The sequence below is a fragment of the Besnoitia besnoiti genome, assembly GCF_002563875.1.
Source record: "Besnoitia besnoiti strain Bb-Ger1 chromosome Unknown contig00007, whole genome shotgun sequence".
Taxonomy (NCBI): Eukaryota; Apicomplexa; class Conoidasida; order Eucoccidiorida; family Sarcocystidae; genus Besnoitia; species Besnoitia besnoiti.
In genome coordinates this window covers 3,532,412-3,555,675 of record NW_021703915.1, presented here as the reverse complement: position 1 = coordinate 3,555,675, position 23,264 = coordinate 3,532,412, and the positions used below count along the sequence as shown (strand labels likewise).

At 55.3% G+C, this 23,264-nt stretch overlaps 3 protein-coding genes across 3 annotated transcripts; all 3 read right to left on the bottom strand.

The window, feature by feature from the left end:
- Positions 1–370: 370 nt before the first annotated feature.
- On the bottom strand, positions 371–2,241 carry BESB_074900 (uncharacterized protein; the record flags this gene model as incomplete). Its single annotated transcript, XM_029365863.1, has 3 exons — positions 371–1,398; positions 1,963–2,037; positions 2,151–2,241. The coding sequence occupies 3 exons, from the start codon at positions 2,239–2,241 to the stop codon at positions 371–373; spliced, it is 1,194 nt and encodes a 397-aa protein (XP_029218347.1).
- Positions 2,242–5,300: 3,059 nt separating this feature from the next.
- Positions 5,301–14,147, bottom strand: BESB_074890 (uncharacterized protein; the record flags this gene model as incomplete). The annotated part of the gene is made up of 17 exons (XM_029365862.1): positions 5,301–5,518; positions 5,732–5,787; positions 6,018–6,065; positions 6,276–6,334; positions 6,882–7,110; positions 7,403–7,455; positions 7,617–7,661; positions 8,060–8,152; positions 8,631–8,687; positions 9,002–9,052; positions 9,365–9,444; positions 9,880–10,027; positions 10,421–10,562; positions 10,794–10,869; positions 11,429–11,525; positions 11,905–12,025; positions 12,766–14,147. The coding sequence occupies 17 exons, from the start codon at positions 14,145–14,147 to the stop codon at positions 5,301–5,303; spliced, it is 2,955 nt and encodes a 984-aa protein (XP_029218346.1).
- Positions 14,148–17,732: 3,585 nt separating this feature from the next.
- BESB_074880 (RNA recognition motif 2 protein) lies at positions 17,733–20,991 on the bottom strand (the record flags this gene model as incomplete). Its single annotated transcript, XM_029365861.1, has 4 exons — positions 17,733–18,155; positions 18,401–18,991; positions 19,676–19,762; positions 20,374–20,991. 4 exons carry the CDS (start codon positions 20,989–20,991, stop codon positions 17,733–17,735), a joined length of 1,719 nt encoding a protein of 572 aa, XP_029218345.1.
- Between the last annotated feature and the right edge of the window lie 2,273 nt (positions 20,992–23,264).

Here is a 23,264-nt window from a genome sequence, read left to right as displayed (position 1 = left end):
AGGCGTTTATCCAGTAACAAAGCCGCAGTCCATGATTTTCTTAGGCCGAACAGACACAGATGCGGGTACGTTCTTGTGGGGCTCTCCAAAACATCCGATTCTTGCTCGGCATATAAGAGACGCATATTCGCACTTTAGCCCAAACACTAGTTCGCTTTCCAGCATATCACGCTCGACAGAGCAAGATTTAGTTATTTTCATCTCACGATTTGTCAGCGTCAGAGGCGCGCCGGGGCAGATACCTGAGTTTCGGTTCGTGGCTTGTCCTCCTTGCTGCGCCAGCTCTCTTATGTTTGTTAGCCTCTCGCAGGGCTTCACGTGCGGCCCTAGCCCAGCTGTGTAGTCTCAGTCTGTTGACCTTTCCTCTGAATCATTGAACTCCGGCCTCAAAGTTAAGCCTAATGTCTCTGCGGGCAGCTGACGCTCTACCCGCTACGTGGACATGGCCAGTATCGATGATGTCGTTTAGCGCGTGGAGCATCGAGCCGAAATTCGGGAAAGGCGACGAGGGCGTGGCCTCCTCGCCGCGCGCTGTGGTGTGCGTTTCTATGCCTGCATGTGTCTCAGACTGTCCGTACGTGTCGTTGTGCCCCTTTGCCTCTTCCGTTCGGTCCGCGGGGGGACTGTCCTGGGCGTTTTCATACGCGCTCGCCTGCTCCTTTTCTCCAATCGCTTTGTCGCGCTCTTGCGCCACAGGCGCCACGGGCTCCTCCCCGATCGCGATGAGCTCTCCGGCGAAGTTGAAGAGCTTTTCGTCTCCAAAAAAGGGGTCGTCGATGAAGATGTCGTCCTCGCTGCGTTCCGGTTCGGCTTCAGCTCTTTGTTCCCCGTTCCTCTCTGGGCTATCATTTTTGTCTGCCACCTTCCCAGACGAATCTTGGGATGCTTCGCCTGTTGGGCCGCCCGCGCCTTCACGTGCAGGTTCTCCTCCAAAGCGCACTTGCCCCGATACTGGCGGGCGCGGCAGATGTTTCTTTCCATTCGCATGAGCCTCAGACGCGAAGCCCGCGTGGCCTGCAAGCTCAGCTGCGGGCGCGAGACTTGGCGCCGCGGCGGCGGCGGCCGCTTCTGGAGTCGCCGCCTCGAGGGTCGTGGGCGGCGGAGGTAAAGGGGGCTCTGCGGAGCTTCCGCCGACCGGAACTCTCAGCGCCAGAGGATCCAGAGGTGGCGTGGCGGAGAGAGGCGACAGCACCGCAGGCGACGCAGCCGGGAGGGACAGCGAAGCCGGAGGCGGTGCGGGTGAAGGGGAGGAAGACGGCGGAGGCGCCGGAGGCGTCTCTGGAAACTCTTCTTGCAGAAGCACAGGCACGCCTGCAGGGTGGAGGAAGTGACCAAAGTGTGCTGGATTTAAAACGACCTGATCCTCTTCTGGAACTGGCGGCGGTGGCGGGCGCGGACCTGGAGGAAAGAAGAGCCAAACGGACGACAGAACACGACAGAGATCCCGTGGGCGCTGTGTGCTAGCGCCGCTCCAGGGGGGCAAGCGGCTCAGGGAGCCGCGCAAGCGATGTCGCTGCAGGCCTCACGCAGTTGGGAACAAGGGCTTCGTTCGTGGACACGCGTACCGCTGTCAGAGGGCGCCTACAATAAACCCATGCGCCAACCCCCGGGTGCAGTGATGCTGAATTGTCAGCGTGCGCCCCTCTCGCGGCTCGAAGACAGCAGCGAACGGGCCATCAGGCTGCAAGTGTGTTGCCGAAGAAGTATACAAGCTGATACACAAGCAGACGCCCCTGTATCTGGATACGCGCAGGATACGTATGTAAGCAGAAAAAAGCAGTTGCATGTTGACGCGGGAATGGTTGAGCGCTTCCGAATGCAGGCGTAGCAGGGTTCGACCGTGTGATCGCAAGGGGAAAGAGCGAGAGACAGAGAGGGAACGCCAAAGAGATGTGAGATCTGCTGAGGTTTCAACTTGACCGCCTCCTCCACTTTCTTTAAGACTGATGTTTCACCCCTCACTTCGAGGTTTGCGCGGCCGCAGAGTTGTCGGGACGGTCACGAAGGGGCCTGTAGTTTGCTCATCCACCACGGTTTCTGCAGAAATCAAAAAGAAAAACGGGCAGAGTCCTGCCTGAGTGACTTGAAATCCCCGCCACTCGAATCATCGCGCCGGTCGAGTTCCGCGATAAACCGCGGCAGCGTCGCACCAGTTGAATCGCCCATGAACGAAGCATGCTGCTCAAGGAGCCACGTGACAAGCAAGTCCACGTGTACAACCACACACATATAAACAATCATGGGTGCACAGAACGAAGCAGACATACGAATAGTGGCATGTGGAAGGAAACACAAGTAGCCCTATCCAGCTTGTAGCAGATAACAGGGCGTTCGCACAGAGGAGAGAACCTTCCCCGTTCTCAAAGAGGCAATACGCGCGACACGCAGGGGTGGAGGAACTCGTCCTAGAGAAACTCGTCCATCCGTCTCTTCGGAATATTCCGAGTCTGCTGCCTCGGAGAGGATAAATCCAACTCGACCATTCGATTTCACATTGGCTACAGACGAATCTGTAGGCATACAGGAGCGTGGCGCCCTTAAAGTAAGACGCCATGGAGTATGCGACCTGCAAATACCTTCACGGCACGGCTGAAAGCGCGGCGTTGTGCTGCTTGGTAAAGCCGACAGAGCAACGCGATCTACCGGGTGGAAGATTTCCTTAAATGCTTTCACCCCCAAATGTGGTCGATTGGGACGTGTCCCCCGACTGTCAAGGGAGTAGGTATCCATTGCACATGCTAGAGATTTGTACAAGATTCATCATAGAAATTTCATCCTTCACGTGTTACCTTGGGCCGTTGCATGCCTGGGAGAGAGACAAGGGTGAGCTGTTGAGAGAACGAGGAGCAACGCGCCCGCGAGAAGAAAGGAAGTTCGGAGACATGTACACGAGGTCATGTTGTTTTCAGCGCCTACGATACCCACATGCGAAGCGGAATTGTTCTACGTGCAACGGCAAGCTTTCAAATGTATTCGAACGCGAAAGGACGCGCACATGCTCTCGTTCACAGAATGGGAAAACGCTGCCGAAAACCCCTCTGTCCTCTGGAAAAACACAGGGGCCCATCCACCCCAAAAACGACACTGTCTCCCGAGAAAGCGCTTGCGAGGCCGCCGCGCAGCTCCAGTAGACAGGGGGGCAACAGGGAAATCTTTGTTGGTTGCCTTAGAGGCTGATATCTTATCTGGGAAGCTGCCGAAGCGTCATGCGCCTCACAGACGCACTCTGAGGGAAGCTGCCCACGACTTCTGGTTGGAGTTGGTTCTTGGAACGCATGATCGAAACGGGGAAATGCGGTATCCTCCCCTTTTGAATCCTTTCCACCGTTTCCTCTCACATGTGCTCCTGAAATACCCAGCCTGTGGAGTCTGCAAGCGCGGGCGTTTTTTCGTTCGCCCGCTCTGTTTTCTGAGCTTGTACCCCCGACGTCTGGTGTGCGACAGGGGAGCGTTTAGTTCTCCGCGGGCCTTGACGTTCTGTGCGGCCACCTGGGGGTGCCCAGCAAATACTCTGGATGGATGTGAACGGTAGACAGGGGACCAAGCGATGAAGCGAGAAACTCAAGAAAACAGGAGATTAGGAGGACCTGAACACTTCATGAACGAGACACACCACGGCAAAGAAGCAAACTGGAACGAAAGGAGCTGGCGCCGCTCGCTGTGTCTTCAAGCATCGAATTTCTTTCTGCCTATTGTCGGACATGCGGATACGGCTTCATACAAGATGGTTTCTGACCAAACTTCCGGCTTCCTGACGTGAGCTGATCCGTACTATCCGATGCCGGTCTGCGGGATAGCGTGTTCCAGCGGCCTACACTAATGTGTGGCTATATGCGTAGACGTCCCCGCAGAGTTATCAGTGTCTACGGCTGTCTTTTCTCAAGTGAGTACTGCCGACCACCGGTCTGCGCTGAAGAATGCATCCACTGACCCTTCATGTTCTGATGCTGAAACCTCGACATAAGTAGCCGCGCCGTATGCAAATAAGAGAAGGGCAGGCAGTCACAGCCGACGAGTAACTAAACTAATCAGATCGCCTGTTTGTTTTTCCCCCGCAGTCGGTAATTCGGAAACGAATGCGCGCCGAAACCTCTACCGACATTAGAGTCGTGCACATGGTGGTCTTCGAGCAAGAAACGGAAGCGCGAACTTGCGAGTTGAGTAGCCAATTCCTTCACTTCCCTTTGGAGTCAAAAGTGCAAATGAAATGCTCAAACCATGCACATGCAAGAACTACGACAGAAAGGGAGTCTGACCCTTTTTCAGCGGCTCCCTTCGCATCTAAACTCATTTGCGCGAGGCGATGTTTCCATTTGTAGTGCTTAACGAAACACAGAGGCTTAATATGAACTCTCCGCTGCTAGCTTCTTTCGCAAATGAAAAGGATTCTCCTTCAGACGTACAGACGCTGTTGCGATGCTACAAGGTAGCCTCGCAAACACCTCAATCGGGACTTTATATATGTGGATATGCATACGCCGACGTGCTTCATGGAAATATGCATGCAACAACTACACCACATCTATGAAGCAGGCGATAACGAGCCCATAACGAAAACGCTCAGACGGCTAACTGGCTGACAGCCACTCTTCGACCATAATGAAATTTCCCGCAAAACCCAGCAAAAATATTGTATGGCCCTCGATTGCCCTCACGGTTGCAGCAGAGGCTGTGTATGCGGTCGCAGCGTCATCAGATATCCGCGTCATCGCAAAAGGGTCTCAGCTCTGTTTCAGCTGCGCGCCGTTTGCATTTCGCGAACGCGCCTGCTGGGGAAAACGTCCAAAAGTGCCGCCCGCACCAGCCGACGAAACCCTCCAATTGCCCACGTAAAGAGTTGTGCCCGTGAACCAGAGTGCGCGCTGCGACAAACCCCGAACTCAGACGCGCGTTCACAGAAGAACACATCCCACGGAGAAGCGCCAGCGGCGCTTGCTCACAAACGAATAATTCACATGTAGTTTTTACCTTTTTCTAATAGCCGAAACGACGCACACGCGTCCTATTTGCGTGGATTTCTCTACTAGCAACCAGGTTACCCGGTTGCACGTGTACGTACACACCGTTTAACGGAAACAAAAATTCAAAGAAACACGAAAACCAGACAGACGCGCCCCCGCTTCCCCGTGCATCCTCTCGGACCTGTTAGCCCGAAAGCACAACCGAGTGTGTGTCCCTTGGCGGGAAACGCGTGTGTGTACACCCCTGTGCAAAGGGATATGCAGTCGTGGCGAATCTCGTGGGCAGGCGCATGTTCAGCGATTCCGACTTACGTAGTCGCGCCCCCGGATGAAATGCTTTCATCTCTTTTTGCCGTTGGAGCAGCCTCTACTTTGCGCGGGTGAATGCGCGACCGGTGGCAATGACGGAGGCATGTAGCCGACACTGCTGCTTCGCGCGTCGTACAGCAGCGACGACGATGCATCCGGCGAACCCAGGACGCCAGCGCCGTTTGCAAAGCCTGTCTCTTCGTCCACCGGAAAGGCGCCTGGGCTACCTGACCGCTCGCGCGAGGCTACTGCGCACAACGAAGGACGACGACAGAGCGACGAAGGTCTCCAGTGCGGCATTAGAAGCAGCCAGACAAGGCCAGAGGGGGCCAGGCGACCGCCGGCAAACTCTGCGAACCTACTTGTGACGTGGGGCAGGCAAAATATGCTGCCGAAGGTTTACCCAGACGACACCCGCACGAAGCAGAGAAAAGAAGAACGGAAACTACAGTCGAACTCACCTCCTCTGCGGTCTTGACAGCGCCATGAAGTGTCGCCTGAGAAAGCCGCTGCTGGCCTGAACGGAGCCAATCCGACAAAAGGACGAATCAGAGAAAACGGCGCGTTCCTGTGCTTGGCAACACACTTTTCTTCCTCCATCAAAGAGCCCTCGTTCGCTACAGTCTGCCCCACTGTCAGGTCCGTGCATTGTTTTCCCCGCCTTCGACGCTGACCGTTCCTGAGTTTCTTTTGTCTGGTGTTCGAGTGTTTGGTGTCTCTTCTTTCCAGTGTCTTCTTTTGCTTTACCTAGAGCACGGCGTGAAAACCGCGGGCGGCGGTGCTCCAGGGAGGAGTCTGCGAAAGCCGCGCACAAAGACCAGAAATTCGAACACTCCACAACATCTCTGCGATAAACGGCCGCGCCGCAGACGGAGATAGCGTTTTGCGAGGCATTGAAATGGCATACAGCCGGGTGAGTAGCCGACGGCAGGCTCAAATAGTCGCCCACAGTTCTTTCTGTTCGCTGTGCGATTCGAAAAAAGGGTTCCATAGAATACAACGTACTTGTGGTAGCCGCTGTCGCCATGCGCATGATGCGGCGCGTGTACGCGGACCTGAGGAGGCTGGAAAAAGCAAATTCAAACAGACACATCGCTATGCGCCGAGCCGGCTCTCTAAAGTTTGGCAAAGCGACGAGCGTCGAAAAAGCCCGGGAACAACGAGGGCCCTTCTCACAGGCACATAGAAAGCATTTGGGTTTACGAGTGTCCCTATCAACAGATATGCAAATATATGGTCATATACATATATAAGGGACATGGCAGACCTCGCGATACATTGATGCTGCAGGAAGAGAAGGAACAGATACGATCACAAATAACATAGAAATGAAGCAGTCACGCGTCCACGAATGCGAACACTACTTTGTAGAGGACCCAGACATCGCAACGCCTATGCGCTGCAAGAGCGGCAACAGAACCATAGAGGGACGCGCGACAAGGGCCGCGAGCCGGCGGCGCGAGAAGAATGCAGAAGGAAAGGAAGCGGCTTCACGGCACGGAGCTTGTCCAGTGGTTTAGAGTGTCCTCCAGAGTATTCGTTTCCTTCTCTCGTTTGATCTGTCCACGCTTTCCCCCACGTTTCATGATGCGCTCGCGCCTTCGCGCCTACCTCGGGAGTAATGACCGACGTGAAGACAGGATGAACCTCGACTTCTGAGCCGTCTTCGTCTGACTCCGAGTCTTCTTCGCCGTCACATGCATCGACTTCGCCCGCTGCAAAAACGGCCTCCACGAAAACGGAACCAACGTCCTGCTCTTCGCGCGCAGACGCCCGTCGGCTGTCGAAGCCCGGGACCGCCAAGCCGCGAGCCGCCAGCGCCGCTCGGTGCCGCGCCCGCCTGAAGAGACAGAAACTCGAAAAAGCCGAGAGCGTCACAGCTCGCCTCACCCGCAGTCCCCGGCGGCCGTGAATAACCCTTCCGCTTCAAATGGAGTTGCACACATCTCACTCTTCACTCGACTGGGATCGCGGGAGAGTCCGCGAAGCCGAGGGCGGCGTCGAGGACACTCAAGAAACCCTACGCAAACGCACAGCCACCCCCCCCCCCCCCCCACCCCCCTCTCCCTTTGAGGCGACACGCCCGACTTGGAAGCCACGATAAAGCGACACGGGACGGAACGGATGCTTACTTTTTCATAACGCTTCCCGCGCGGTAGATCGCCAGTCCGAGGATCAAGATCAGCTGAAGCACACACACAGGAGCGCGAAGAGATCGAGAAGGCAAGACAACGAATCACAAACCCTAACCCCGCAACCTCGACTCGCAGTGGGAGACTGGAAAGATCGCAAGCTCTCCGGAAGGGGGCTACCTGGGCTGCTCGCCGCGCGTGTTAGGCTGCTTACCAGCCCGTAGAAATCTCTCGCCTTCGCAGGAACTGCGCTGTCACCCTGCATGCAGAAAACAGAACGGCAGGTAAGCTACGCTCTGCAAAGTCACAAACCCTTTCGCACAGTGTTCTCGGTTCGATATGACTCGTGTTATCTCCTATCATCCAGGGTGCGCCACACAGCTCAGCATGCAGCCTCGCGGTCGAGGCTGCAACTGTGCGGCTCCGCGCGTCCCCGAGAGTCAGTCCCAAGGATGGCGCGGAGCCAACAGCACAGAAAACACCTCCGAACATCCAAGCGGACACGCCAGCAGAAACAACCTCGAGACAGGATGCAGCAGGCCTTGGCGGAGAAGCGAACGCAGAAATCCCCCGGCGACACCATTCGGCGAAACAGGGAAGCGGAGAGAGGACGAGGAAGCAGACCTCGAGAAACATGCAGCCGCGGAGCCCACTTACCATGATTGCATGTGAGCAGAAGGCGATGGCCGTCACGGGGAGACGCAGCGTGGACACCAGGAACGTCAGCGCTGCGCCTCCATTTTTCACCACCTGAAAAAAAAAACAAGCACGCGCAGAGCGAGAAAACGCTACACGCAGAGAAGTGAGTCTCCCTCTCCGCGCACAAATCTGATACTGCCGTGTGCCGCGTCGACGCGTACAACGCAGTTCATGGATACGCAAAACTATGACTCTGTCGTGTAATCTCGTGAACAGGTGTTTCAAAAAACGCAGGCGCCAGACACAGACATCGAGAACAATGCCACAGAAGACTGAACGAAAGTGCTGCTTAAATCGACCCTGAATATATATATATATATATAAATATACATATATAGATAGATAGAGAGATGCTTTTACGTAATGGTTTCCACGTATGTGTGTTGGTTGGAAATTAGTACATAAAAACATAAATATATATATATATATATTCGCCTGTGGCTGAGGTGTGGCACAGAACAAGAAACCGACAATAATGCAATACCGAGACCCCCGTTGTGCGAGAATGACAGACTTCCCTCGGTCTTACCAGCGTGATGAACATGTTGTAGAGAATGTTAAAGGCCAGATACATGCCGACGAAGCTCTGCGAAAGATACAGGCAACTCTGCACAACGCGCGGGTTTAATCCTATTAACCACAGACGGCATCTACCTGCAGCTGAGGCACAGGGCGGCAGGCTCGCCCTACTCCTGTGGGAAGACCGGCAACGCCGTGTGTATTCCTCAACTGCTCGCGGCGCTACAAACTGCCTCTATGCTGTTGAAGCGTCACCATCTCCATGTTTCGGACTGGCTCCACCTCCGCGTGCATCTAGAGTTGCGTCTGTGAGAGCCTCGCTCGAATCTCTATCCCACTTTTTTCTCGCATGCGTTCTCCTCTCGTGATCCCTGCACTCACCCCCGCGCCCGCGCAGCTGTCGCAGGGAGGTTGGCCGCCGGCGCCGCAATTCTGAACAGCATTCGCCGCACAAAACATCCTTCAGAGTCTCTCACGGATTCTTCGTCTCGATTTCCGTACGCATCTCCTTCTCATCCAGAAGCAGAAGCCGTACCAAGTGAATGACCGCCTGACAACGTAGTCGCTGTCACGTATGCGCATCCGCAAATGCAGATATATACATATATAAATTTATTTGGATACAAACGTTTATGGGAGGAGCGCAAATTTGAATGGGTGTGATCGGCTGCTAGACGACAGGAAGGCGGACATGTGCGACTCCGAAAAAATCCGAAATAAATCGGGCAAACGCTCGGCTCTCACCGTGACAATAGTGTCGTAGCCAAAGAGGCACCGCAGTCCATTCCATAGACTCGCTGGCAGTTCAGTCAATGGCACGCGCTCTGCGAGCGAAGCATCCCACAGTCTACTCGCAGCCTCGTGTAAAGAAAGGCGAAGAGTAAGCATTCACTTGTCCCCTCTATGTGCGAAGGAAGACGAGAGCTGAATATATTCACATGTGCGCGATCGGTGACCAATGATTAAGGTAAACTAGATCCAATTGGCTGCAGTCAGGCACTCAAAAACAACGCAAAGAAGTCACTGGCAAAGCGAAAGAAAATAGAATCCTGAGTCTCAAAGCGCATTCACGCAACGCGCACACGGCAGTCAACACAAGCAAGTTAGGCCTCCGCGGAGACACGCATAGACAGGAAAGAAGACACTCTAAAATTTAGATATGAGTAGGCCGGCTGCCTTCTCACTCGTGACAGTCTCTCTCTCCATGCTTCCGCGTGTATTCTCATGTTTTCTTGTTTTTCGTTCTTTGAAATGCTTACGGGGCCCGAGCATCGGCAGGGCACTCAGTGGGAGCACGAGGAAGCCGATGACGAATTGAAAAAGCGCCACCCAGGCCTGAAGAAAATTGACGTCCATTTCTACGCCCCGAAACGCAACCTCCTTGAACACGCACGACACGGCTGCCGGCTGCGGCGCAGAGAACGCAAAAAATCCGAAGGCGAAGAGCCACAAAACAATGGAGGGGTGCGGAAGGCACCTGCTGAAGCCTAGCGCTGTTTGTGTGTGTACATGTTGACTGAAATCGACCGCGCTGAAATCCATAGACGCTGCCCACCGCTTGACAGGGTTTGTCCGCCAAGCACCAGATCAGTTTAGGGCTGTCTCAGTCTCCTGAGACCTTCCCGTTTCTCATGCCCGCGTGCGTGACCTCCACGAGCCCACTACGGGCGCGATACGACCCGGACGAACGCATGTGGCACCCGCAGTCTGCACGGATAGACTGCAAAACTCTCCGCACACAGTGAAAAACGCTCACTCACAACCCCTCCCTCCCCGCTGCGAGCGCCGCTCGCGCCTCACCATGTTGCTGAGAAGGTACAGGAGATTGAAGAAGAAGAGGTCGTTGCCGCCGTCGGGCAAGGGATGCAGCAGCTCCGGCAGCTTGACGAAGAGGACGCCGAGAATAATCACGCAGGCGCCCAGGTAGTGCGCCAGATGGAACCTGAACGCAGAGACACACACAGCTGCAACTCGTCTTGGAAGTATCGTCAAATACCGCATCCGACGAAGACTGCAAAGAACCTTGTTTTATGACGTAGGTGGGGCGAATCCTCGAGAAGCGACTCTCCACGCGCCCCCGCCGGAGGTTCCCCTAGGGGGAGGATGGAGGGGAAGGGGAGGGGGGGGACGGTAGGCTTCAAACGGCAGAAGCGACGAAGGCATCTTCGCGTACCTCTTCCGCAGCATCGAGATTGAGGCAAAGAGGCTGAAAACGATGCAGCTCTGCTGGAGCACAACTTGAGTCGTCCCTGCCAAACAGTCACAGCGTCACCACAAGCAATGCGGGATTAGAGAGAGAGACGCGCACACCGTGGGCGCTCGGACTCGGCTTTGCGGCTGTCGCGAAACAGATTTCACTAAACCGGAACAGGGGCAGTCACCCTCTGCGGCTGCAGAGAGACTCCTCCAGGCCCCGGGTACCGCTACCTTACGACGCCAAGAAAAACAGCTGCGGGCGAGGCTCCAACACCATAGTTTTCCTGTTGCACAGGGGTGCATCATCCCAACCAAATGAGTCGGCTGGAGCACAGGCTTCCTTTTTCTGCCCGATGAAACGCTGTCCTGTCACGTCAATTCGCTCATCTGCATGCGACAGGCGCGCGTTTTCCAGAAGCTTGCCTCGCTCTACAAGTTTCCTCTTTTACGCTCTCACATTACGCATGGTGTGCTGAGAGAGGGCGACGGAGGTGGAAGGCGGAGCGGAGGAAGACCGGAACTTAGCGCGAAACTTCCTTGCAAATCATCTGGGGCTTAGAGAAGGAGCGCGACAAATAAAAGCGCGTACGAAGAACCAAGCCTGCGCCTCACCCGTAGTATGCACAGCGCCGATGATTGCCATGACGCCTGAGAAGGAGTCCAGAAATCCCATAATTGCGAAATTCCGCTTCGGGAAATCCTTCATCTCCTGACACGCATCAGAAAAGATTGAGAAACAACGCGGAACGCCTGAGCGGCGGGCATTTGTGTTTGCCTGTACACTCGACTACATGCAGGCCTCAGCGTAAGTATCAACAGATTCAACAATTCATAGGGAGAAACACACACGCTTGAGTTCCGGAACAGCTCACAGATGCGTCGAGGCTCAACGATGGCCTACTCAACAGCTAAAGGAGCGATCCCGGGGGAAGGAGGGGGGGGGGATACGCGTCGAGCGCGAGGTGCGAACAGCGGTTGACCTCGGGCCCTGCCGAAAGAGGATATGCGGCGCCGCGGTCATCGTCGCGCAGAAAAGTTTGGTGAGACACACACGCGAACGCCGACACCCCAAGGAAGAGCTAGAGTACCTGAGATATGCCTCCCGAGAAGTCGGTGTACACGGTGAGAGAGAAGAAAACTGGGACGAAGACGACTGTGGTGACCTGCGTGATGAACGGGCTGTAGTTTGGCATCTTGTCAATCATCTTTCTGAGGCCAGAAAGCGCAGGCGGCCCACAGAATGCGATAACCATTCCAGACACAAGAAACCTTGCACAGCCTCCTACGCCCCTCCCAAGCATCGGAGCGGCACCCAGTCCTTGCGAGCTGCCGACGGCCCAGTCCATCTATCCTCTGTCGGCAGGACACAACCGTGAAGCGCTCCACCGAATTCTCACGCACGCAGACGCGGCTCAGGAGGAAGTGCCTCACCCGACCCACCGGGAGAGCGGAGGGACGGAAATACGGAACTCAGATGGGGGCCGCCATCCACGTCGTGAGACACGAAGCGAGACACACGAAGACGAAACAGGCCACAGAGGTAGGGCGCGGGAGGGGGGGGGAGGGGGAGGGCGGCTTGCGGCTGGAACTAGAGAGCGGCAACTGAGAAGAACTGAAGTCGTATCAGGCGCTACGCTGAATGCAGTCCGCACGAGAGAGGCATCTGCGTCAGGCGGCGGATAGACACTTGCGTGAGACCACGCGACTCGCAAATGCAGAGGCAAACGGCAACACAGAACCGCAGAGACGAAGCCAAGGCAACAAACGCACAGAAACACGCACAGGTGAGCTGCGCCCATACGTGTCCAAATGCTCCCCCACGAATAGTTACATGCATCGGTGGCGAGGAGAAGCAGGAGACGTAAGGACAGACGCCAGGGGGCAAGGCAGAGGCTCCTGACCCGCGCGTCCACCTTCCACACAGATACGTGGGTTGCATTTGATCTTACTTGAAGCAGATGATATTGCCGGTCGATGTGATGAGAAGGAGAAGCGTGTAGCCGACAATCCGGACGAGGGCGTCATTTCGCGCGATCCACCGAGCCGAGCGTTCCCACAGGATCTTCAGACACACCCAGCAGGCCTTGAGAAACGCCATCACCACTGCACAGAGGGCCCTCAGCTCGCGTCGCCAGCTGCTTCTTCGTCTCCTCCCTCCGCTTGCGGCGACGAAAGGCAGACCGTCAAAACGGCCTCCCCGGCCTCCTCTCTCGACGTCCCCCGCCTGCGCGCCGTGGGCTCCTTCGCTGCGCCCAGAGGCCTCAAAGCCCGCGGGGAGCTCATCCCGGTGTCGCGCCCGCCAATGTCTGCGGTGGGGAGACGCGGCGCTGAGGAGGGAGGCGAAGAAGCAGGAAGGACGCGGCGGCGGAACTGCAGAGGCCTCCTCCTGGAAGGCGAGCTGCGGAGGGGCGCGTGTCGACGGCTCTTCGGCAGCGAAGCCCTGCAGTCCAGAATGTGCACTTCGGTGTCTCAGATGCGGACTCGCCGCCAAGGCTCCCGCCGTCATCAGACTCCGTTTCTGCTCACCATCATGCAACAGAATGTAGCTCCCATCGCTGCTGTCTGTCGAGGGGTTGTCCTGCCGGTTGTCTGCCTCCACGCGCACGCAGACCTGCGGCGGCAGCGCGGAATCCTCGCCGAGCTCCGCGCGCGGTTCTGCAGCGCATGAGGAGGCCGATAAGACCGGCAGCAAGGAGACAGGAGCCGGCGGAGGCGCCCTGACTGCGCCTGACGGAGGCGCCGCGGGCGGCAGCGAAGAGGGGAGGAGCGAAGGCGGCGTTCGAGGCGTCGGCGAGGAGAGCGACGACGACGAGACAAAGACCGCAGAGTCGGAAGGAGGCGGAGACGACAACGCGGAGGAAGAGAACACGTCTGCCGTGAGCGAGGTTTCACCCAGAGTCGATGTCACTTCACGCGCGTCGCGAGAAGCGGGCGGGCTTCCACGGGTCGCACTCCAGACAGCTGCCGACAGCGCCGCAAGCTCAGAAGAAGGATATGCATGGTGTGGATGCGCGACCGTCTCGCGTCGCCTCTCTTCCTGGAGATCTTCAGCATCTCCGGTGCCTGTTACGTCGACTGCGACCGCTCTCTGTTTCCCATTTTCGTCTCCGGGAGTTGCCCTCGCGTCGGAGACCAAGAAAACGTTCGCCTCGTCTGGAGGCTGAGAAGTGGCACCGCGCAGCGGAGACGAGCCGACTCCATCGCCATGAGACTCCGTGCCACCAAGATGAGGATGCAGGTCAGGCCGCGATCTGTGACCCCGCCGCGGTCGCCGCCTTCGGCGCTCGACGGAAGAGCCTCCCCCCACCGGAGAGGAGCAGTGAGGCGTCATTTCGCAGAAAAGAGGCCAAGTTCGTGAAGAGTTTAGGCCTGACCTGCATGTGAGGGGAGTTCGGGGGGAACGCGCGAAGCGGGGGGAGGCGACTGCGGGGGGCAGGGCCGTGGAGGGGCGGAGAAAACGACCGACGCGGAACGCGTCTGTGCAAACACAGTACGAGGAAGAGAGGTCAACAGCAGACTCGCATGAACAGACGAAGCCAGTGAAAATGACGCGAGAGCGGTGGCGGTCATGCGCACACGAAGGTCGGGTGGCTGGTGAAAGGAAGGCGTCGCTCCATCTTGAGCAGGAGCGAAAAATGATACACACCTGCGGCGACCGGGCTAGTCGCGAAACAGAGTGTTGTGACAAAGTAAGCGACAGTCACACTGAATGACGATTTGGTGGTGAAACGCCACCTCGTACCGGATGGACAAGTCAACGGTTGTTGAACGGAGGGGCAAAAAAGGAAGAGAGCGCGGATCTCATGGCGCGGAAGTATGTCACGGCCGGCAGAAAGGAGCCCTGCGTCAAGCGAAAGCTGGTGAGGAAGACGGAAGCCAAACAGTTAGCCGAAATAAATGGAAAGGAAGCCGCACGGGGAGCATGCGGTAGAAGGGAGAAAAAGGGAAACTGAGTCAGATAGCGCGCTTGGAAAGAAGCGGAAAGCCGCGAGAGAAGAAAAAGTTCAGTCCGAAGCGCTTGAGGTCGAATGAACTACGGCGAACCAAAGAAGCTTGTGCCTGTGCTTATGCTTTCAGGGAGGAGAGTTCAACGACAGGGGAAGAACGCTCAAGAAAAAGGACAAAACTAAACACGAGCCAGAGGTGAGCCGTCGCCGAGCACGTGGAGACCCAGGGAAAACAGCAGACCTACCGCGACGTGCGTGAGAACACGGTCATGCAAGCTCAATGAATTTGTCGACGGAGGCAGCCCTAGAGCAAAGCAGTGCTAAAAATGAAGTAGAACGCGATCCCGATGTGCTTCGCTGTTCTATGCCAGAAGTCTCGACGCTTTACAGACTCTGGGGATCATTTCCTGTGCTGCTAAGCCCTCGTGGTCTCTGTCTCGCTGCGTGAGTCATCGTGGCGGGTTAGCAGGCAGCGTGTGCTGCGGTGTCTCCCTTTTCGCGGGTCGCACCCAGGTTTCGGCGTTTTTCCTTTAAAGATCCAAAGCCTTTAGTAGACAGGCAGGCTATTTCTGCGCGAAGGCACACACATTTGTTATTGTGTGCCTTCTCAACTTTCTAGAGGCGAAGGGTCGCGGAAGGTTCGGGTTGGTCATCCGGTGTCTCTGGGGCTCACCCACATACAGGTTGAAAGATGAAACGGGACGCAATGAAGTTGAACCGGATGCATGGCTACGGAGATAATCGCGGAGTCTGTAGCAACCAGTGCATTTCTACGCTGGCGGAAGGAAATATCGCCCTAGCGAACGAGTCTTCTAGCGGTGTGTGCCGAGGGCGACGTAGCTCCAGGGCCACAGGCACACCAGCAGTCCGCTCTTCACAAGCCCGCGAAACGAGGAGGTGTCGCTGTTCGCAGGAAAGTATCTGGTACCGAAAGTTGCTACGGCTGCAGTGCCAAAACGTTGGTGTATTTGATGGTGTTATGCAAGGCTCCTGTACGCTCTCCGATATCATCCCCTCATTGCGCGGAAGTAATGCGCGGCGAGGAGTGCATCAGACGGCACTGCTGTGTAATACAACACTCCTGTCTGGCGTGACATCCTGAGATCTGCACCGAGGATCGATGTTCATATTTCGGGAGTGCGTGTTGCGACACAGTGGGTAATCCAGCAAGTGTCTGCTATTCAATGCGTGCCCGCGGCTGTGTGACTTCGTGAGCGCTTCTCAGCGGGTGCGGTGACGAGATTTGCACTATGGTCGTATTTGCTCCTGAAAGTGAGCTGCTGCCTGTCTACGGTTTAGAAAGCAACCTATTTGAACGTGAGGCGTGGCGCTACCCTTCCCGAGTTCCGTGCTTTTGGACAACGCGTTCAGAAAAACGCAGAAACCGACTGCTAGTGCAAACGCTCCGCGCCTTCAAACCACTCAGTATCCTCACTCGCAAGCTTGTTCACTGCTGTTTTCAGCCAAGTCGCTCCAGATTGGGTCCGCCGAGACTGCTCATGCCCACTAGCACGCGCACGTTTGCTGCGAAGGAGCGTTGTCAAGCGGTTGAACCTCATTTGAGCCTTTACACGGAAGCACGGAACGTCCAGCCGCCTGTCATTCAGCGAGCAAAAAACAGGCAGGTTCTTGCTTGCAACAATGTAAGAGCGCGGGTTTCCCCCCAAGTTGGGAGGTGCTATCCGACGCTTCGTAGAGCGGCATGTAAAAGCGGCAAATGATACCGTGTGCAGATTTCCTGTCACGACTACACCCCCCGCTGGCTGCGTGTACCACCAGACGGGTTGTTTCCTGCTACGTACAACGTGAAGCCTTATTCCCATTCACCAATCACATGAACACCGCCGAATCGTGCGAGTTCATTTGCCCTGGTAACACCTTGGAAATAAAGCTCATGATAAGTGGATGCTAACACGAATAGCGTCCCATACATGAGCCACAAGCTGCAGGACCTCCACTTGCACGGGAGGTGCCTGAACATCGGTCGGTACCCACGCTTTCCACCGCATACCTCCAAACAAAATGCCCTATACGGAATTCATATCTTTACATCTTTGCAGGAAGTCTCACATCACCCTGAAAAATCCGAAAAGGCGAGGAGGCAAAATAGTCCCGGCTTTGTGCTCGGCCGGAAGGGAAAGACGCGTGGTGGTGAAACTGGTACAAGGGGCAAACACTCCTGGAATAACGGCTGCTCACTGTGCACTTTGCTTCTTGCTGCACAACACGCGAAGCATCACCGCTGACTTCTTGCCCGCGGGATTCTCCTCACGGGTCAACTGGACACTTTGAGGCAATGGTTCTGTTTGTATTCGGTGTCCCACGCGCGACTTGGACGTATTATAAACACCGCCCCTAAATTCCTTCCCACTACTTCAACGCGTTTTCAGAGTTCCGTTTACGGGCAGCGCCGCTCACCGAGGGTGTGCCAACGCACTCAGATTGCGGTCAACGTCTCCATGGGACCCGCCCCGCCCGTCTGTCTCTGAAAAATATCCTGTCACAGCGTCCAAAAAGCATAAAAATTTCTGACAGAGCACTCGCGGGTACGCGCCTGTATTCTTGGCGTCCGACCAACTCAAGAGGTCAGCTATTCCCATAACACCGGTGTGCAAAACAGCAGTGTGACAGATCATATGACACCTACAATAAGAATGCAGTTGGGGCTTGAACGTGTAGTCAAAATGATAATGGCATCGATCTTTGCCCGCACCACGGGTGTATATATACGCGCATGGTCACACACACAACCGAGGTTCGTTCCAATACGGAACATTCCGTCACTATAAGCAGGCTCGCTTTCATCTAGCTGAGAAGCTTGAACATACAAAAATATATCTCTCGGCCTCCTGTCTGGCGAGCTGTGACCTGAAGGCTGCAGAGCATTCTCAAAGAAACCTGCACATTGATGGGTGAAGTCTCATCCATCCACATTAGTTTCGAAATACTGCACGGAAGGCTCAGGGTGATCACGCATGTTTGTACCCCCACGCTGCTCGGTCGGGAGACCTGCCTCCTTTTGCTACTCTTCTGTGAACACTGTGATGCCCTCCCCTTATCAGGTTGCGCATCTCCTTCCGCTGAGCCTCGATTGTTACACCAAGTTTACTTCCCCTACGTCTCCCAGAGGGAAGCGTACGACCAATGGCTCTGCCAGGGCTGCACGCCGAACTCCCCTGGGAATCTGATGCTGCGGTGTCACCGCTAGGCGAACGCAGACGCCCGTCGCTATCAAAGATTTCCGGAAATGCTGTATGCAGTGCTGACCAAGGCTGTTCAACACCCTCTTTGAGAACGACAGGTCGCCAAGACGCATCCTGAGCTTGCACTACTGCAGAGTTGAAATAGTGATCCAGGATCGCCCTAAGGCCCTGCACTCTACCATACGTGACCTGTACAATATTCGAGGACACACGCACGCAGGTACAACCTGGAGGCTCTCACTGGTATTGCATGCGTGCCTCCTGCTCTGACAGCTTTGTTCTTGTCTGTGTCTCACCCACAGCAGCACGTGAGCGGCTTTACGGAAAAAACTGGGCAGCACCCTTTCCATGATGTGCACACGACTGTTGCGCTCTGCATGTTGATGCCGTAGCACTACTCATCCGAAAAAAATCAGGCAGTATGCCAAACTTACTGTGCATATCTTCTTCGACCGGAACAGATTCAGCCGCTTCCCCTCAAATTCTTGTTTGAACGCTTGGCATGTTCCAGTGTCGACAAAGTTGATGAAGCAATAGCCGACGTTACAACCGTGGACGAAGTCGATTGGCAAGTAAAAAAAGTTGTATTTCCCCTTGAACTTGATATCGACTTCATCCATCACCTGTTTGCGGTTATACTTGTTCGGAATGTTTCTCAGCATGACTGTTGTCAGGCCTTCCGCCCCACTGCCACTCCACTCGTCTGCTGCTCCCCTGGAATTGATTGCCCGGGAACCACAAGCGGTGTTTGCTTTAAGGGAATCTTTTCGTTTTGCACCTGCTCCACTCTGCGTCCCATGGTTTGCCGATTCTGGACGCCAGGAGCTTCGGCAGCCGTGGCTTTTCTTCTTCTGTCCCCTTGCGTCGCCTTCTTCCTTCTCTCTCGCAATAGAAACAGACGGATTACAATCGGTCTCTCCGGTGGGCGACGGGAACTGATGCGCGTCATTCTTTGTCATATCCGCGATACTGGCGAGGCTAACCCCTGAGTGCCTTGCAAATTCTATAGCAATTGATCCGGCATCCTGAAAGGAATGTGCCACACGGGGGCCGCAGTCCCCTGCATGGTCCCGACTCACGTCGTGACCCCCGGGAGTGCTTGCAGAGCGATGCCATCCTTTCATTCCATCTCCGGCGGTCTCTGTTCTCACGATAGTCCACGACGGATCGTCGGAAACGCATGGGTAGCGCAGGCTAGGGACCGACAAGTGGATGGGCGGGACGCTTTGGATAGAATCGCAACGTGACAATGTCAGACGCCCGGCGTACGGCTCTTCAGCTTGAGTTGCCGCTTGGGTGCACGAAGGCCAGGGGCTAACTCCGGTGCAGGCTCTATCTGTGTTGTGTGACCGCAGGACTTCCAAAGCGAATACGGAATCTGGCTCTTCTGCAGACAGTTGCGCAAGGCCTACCACAGAGTCGGCCGAGGCGCAGCATCGGAAAAGAGTCGACGAAACTTCGCAGTCCTGGGTGGCCTCACCTGGCGCATCTGGCCTGAACATAAAACGGGCTGCCGCCAGGCCTAGAAGATTATCCTGTCGAACAGGTGTTCCAGGAGTCCGGAATCCCTCCACAGAAGCGTCGGCTACTAAGCCAATGGTTTTGCAGTGAAAGGCATCGTTGTCCCCTCTTCCCTGTACGTCGATTGGCTGTCCTGGGGAAACCGATCTAACCAGCAGTGGAACAGCGATCGATGTCGTGGAGCTTACAGTAACTGCCCTGTTCTCTAGGCCAACCGTCGCGCCATTCGCTTCTTCCACCTCCACGCCTCCAACATCATCAGCTTCCCCGAATACCTGGACTCCAGACGCTTTTAGAACAGACACAACAATGTTGGTGGGACGCAATAAAGCATCCCCACTGTTTCCAGTGGGACTCGGACAGAAAATACTACTTGTCCGGGGACTTGCTGTAGACGGCGACCTCCCGAGTCCTGTTTCCAACGGTTCTGGCCAGGCCGACCGTGCCAAGTCCAGCTCCACCGGCTCCACTTGTGTGTTGCATGACTGAGAAAGCTCGGAGGATTCTGAGCTGCAAGATGAAGCCGTGAGGCATTGCTCGTCAAGTCGGTCAGTGACTTCCGTTTTTTCTGCTCTCTAAAAACAAAACAACAGCGCGACGGTGCCGTGGCATCGAAGACGAGCACCCGGTCAATGAGGCTCATATATGCTTATGGATAAAAGATTAACCCTCACCATGTCCACCAGTCACGTTACTCTACTTGGCGGTTCTCACGCCAGCGTTCTAATCAATCAATGGTTTTAGTCTAGTGGACACTACATGGCTTCTTTTCACACCTTGCAATCAGTCCGCCTGTGCGTGGCTGAAAACGCGACTACACGCTGCATTAGACATGCGAAGCTGTCTCTACTCCCGCGCCTCCACCCGCCATCGTCGTTGCACTTACCGTTGAATCAGGGCAACTAGGGTTTGGTTTATCTACGACAGCCACGGTGCAATCTCCTCTCTCATCGAATGTGTCGCACTCGCGCTTGCTGATGTCCTCCAACGAGAGTTCTGACAGACGGTTGTACAAACCACAGAAGCGACGGCTGAGCTCTTCATGAGATGCTTGCTTCGCGGTGCTCAATGAGGCACACGTTTCAAAGGATGCGAACGCCTGTTCAAGAAAGTCCCCGTTGGGAACAGGTACGAATTTCTCCGCAAGATCTGCAGTCGCGCCTCCTATCTGAACAGGTCCTCGTTCCAGGTCCTCCAGCTCGCGTTGTTTTTGCCATATACGGTCTTGGAGCACGCCAAGGTGAGCCCGCTGCTGCTGTATTGTCGTATGCTGCTCTTCCATAAACAAGAGCTGCTGCTCCATGTGAAGCCGCTGCCGATCCATAATTTCCCGCTGCCTTTGCATGTGTCTTAACTGTTCTCGCAGGCACTCCGTCCCCTGGAGAAGCTCGACGTTCCGCTGCGTTATGCGCCCCTGTTCGCTTCGCAGATACTCCAGCTGTGCCATCAGATGCCTGCGCAGTTCGTCGTGCTGCCGCGGATCACTTTCAATGGATCCCCCCATGCCTGTAGTTCCGGGGACCTTGTATATTATGTTTCCCTCCTTCCGCCGGTGTCGCCGATGCTCTGCCCGACGCAGGATTGTTCAGTGTTTGCGACCCAGTTTCTCCAGGTGCAAGTCTGCCTCTAAAGCCGCGGACCCACACAAATGCTCTGCGCCACCACAGTATCATAAAAACTCCTCTCTCACACTGCACAGTCTGATGCACACCCATGAAAACAGTAGTCAGGCCTTCGCCACATATCCATACCACGTCTCACCTCTTTGCCATTACACAGAGCACCATCCGACAATCGAATGCATCAAAGCCCTCCGAGCTGTGGATTCCTTCCAACCTAGTCTACGAACGCCTCCTTGCTGCTGAATATGAAAACCCTCCCATACATGCAGAATGGTCCACGTTCGCGCGGGCAACCTGCACAGAGTTTCCCATGTAAGTGAAAAGAGTGAGTTTTTTTCCTGTGGGAGCATAACTGATTCTCTCAAAGCAGCGAACCGGACTTCCTGTGTCTTCCCGCCGGGACTCTCAAGAAACCAGCGATGCACGTGGGACTGATGAAGCCCTCCAGCGGCCTGGATAGCAAAAGCAGCGGTAGACGCGCTCCCTACAATGTACACGGATCTCTCAAATCGTGCAAATACCGACGTTCCTCCTTCAGGAACGCAATTCAGTGCCAGTGAATATCAGCAAAGACTGCCTTGTTCAGTATCACTTTGAGGGAACCAGTAGTGGGTGTTCCCACTTGCACCCACTGTTTACACACGCGGTAACAAGAAATCTTGAAAAACACATGAAAGCCAAGCCGCCTACGGTTGAGCTTGGGAAGGCACCACGGCTGCGCAACTTCTTGTCTGCCAAATCATATTGGCCAAGGCAACCACGTCGCTGCTAGCACACGAGCTCTAACAGGGAGCAGGCCCTCGAAACAAAGAACATGAACCCCGAAGGACCTACTCCGACAGCACTTTCCCGCGGGACGGACAGATGACACACCAAGCTGCATGGGAGGACCAGGACCACCACCGCCTCGAGGACATCACACAAAGATCTACTGATTCGCACCGCAGAGGGGGGGGGCGACGAGCTCGGTCTCATGCAGCCTCATAGTCGTGGCACCAACGTACACACAGGCGCTTCATATGTTCCATCTTGCGAGCCCGAAGACCACTCTTCAGTACATGCGACTGGAACGTATATCGGCACTTCCGGCTCAGAAAGGGATGCGCTACGATTAGCACGCCTCAAATGAACAAGAGCCACATGCAAGACCCACGCTTGGATGGCGAATCCGTTCTTCTTGAATCACAGCAAGAGTCTGACATGTCCACTGTGACTTGTGCGACGACGGAAAAGGAAAGATAATACCATGCTGGCGAGGCACAGACGTGGAAGATGCTTTTCTCGGCGAAGAAATACCGAGCACACTGCGCACGAGGCGTGCTGCCAGGCAAACACTTGCCGGCCTCAGAGAAAGGGTGTGTAGGAAGTGGACGGCGCGGAATTCAAAACAAATCGGGAACGAAAGCCATCACCTGTTTCAACGTGAAACTAAAAAACGTAACCGAAGGGTCAACAAACAGAGACGCAAGGGTCGGCGGATACGTCCGTGACCCAATCGGCGCAAGCCACCTTAACCCTTAGAAACGACCACACTGACTGTTTGTTAGTAGTGGCCGTATATCGACGATTAATACGTCCTTCGAGTGTGACTATCATGAAGCAACTCCAGCAAGCTCCTTCCGGTAGGCTTCGAGGCTACAAATTTGATCACGTCTCCAATGGGGGAGATCGTAGTCCCACGCGTCTCTGAACCGTCTTCGGGGTCCTGTGTGTGTCTGTCTCATTCACCCTACGCAGGCTTCGCTCTGTTGTGGAATCGCTGGCGGCGGCAGCCATTAGAAAACTAGTGGTACGCCCCGTATGGAGACGCGTTATGCAGTTCCATTCGACGTTATCGATGTACTTTCAGTTTCGAAAAGCACGACAAACGTTTGGGGTTTAACCCTAAACTCATGAGGGTGGCTGCTAGAGTTCTGCGTCTGATGACGCTTGCATATGCTGCTATCCACGAAGAACGGGGCGGCGTAAAACAACTGCGCGTTGAAGCTGAAAGCTCACAGATCGTGTGCTTGTCATTGGCAACTCACCGACCCAGTTAACAATTGAAACCAAACCACGATATGTGCCATCCCCCGATATTTCTCACCAGGGTCACGCGAAAGGATAGTACAACAAGAGTCGGCTGCGGTGGAGCCGGCAGTTAAGTTAGATGAAG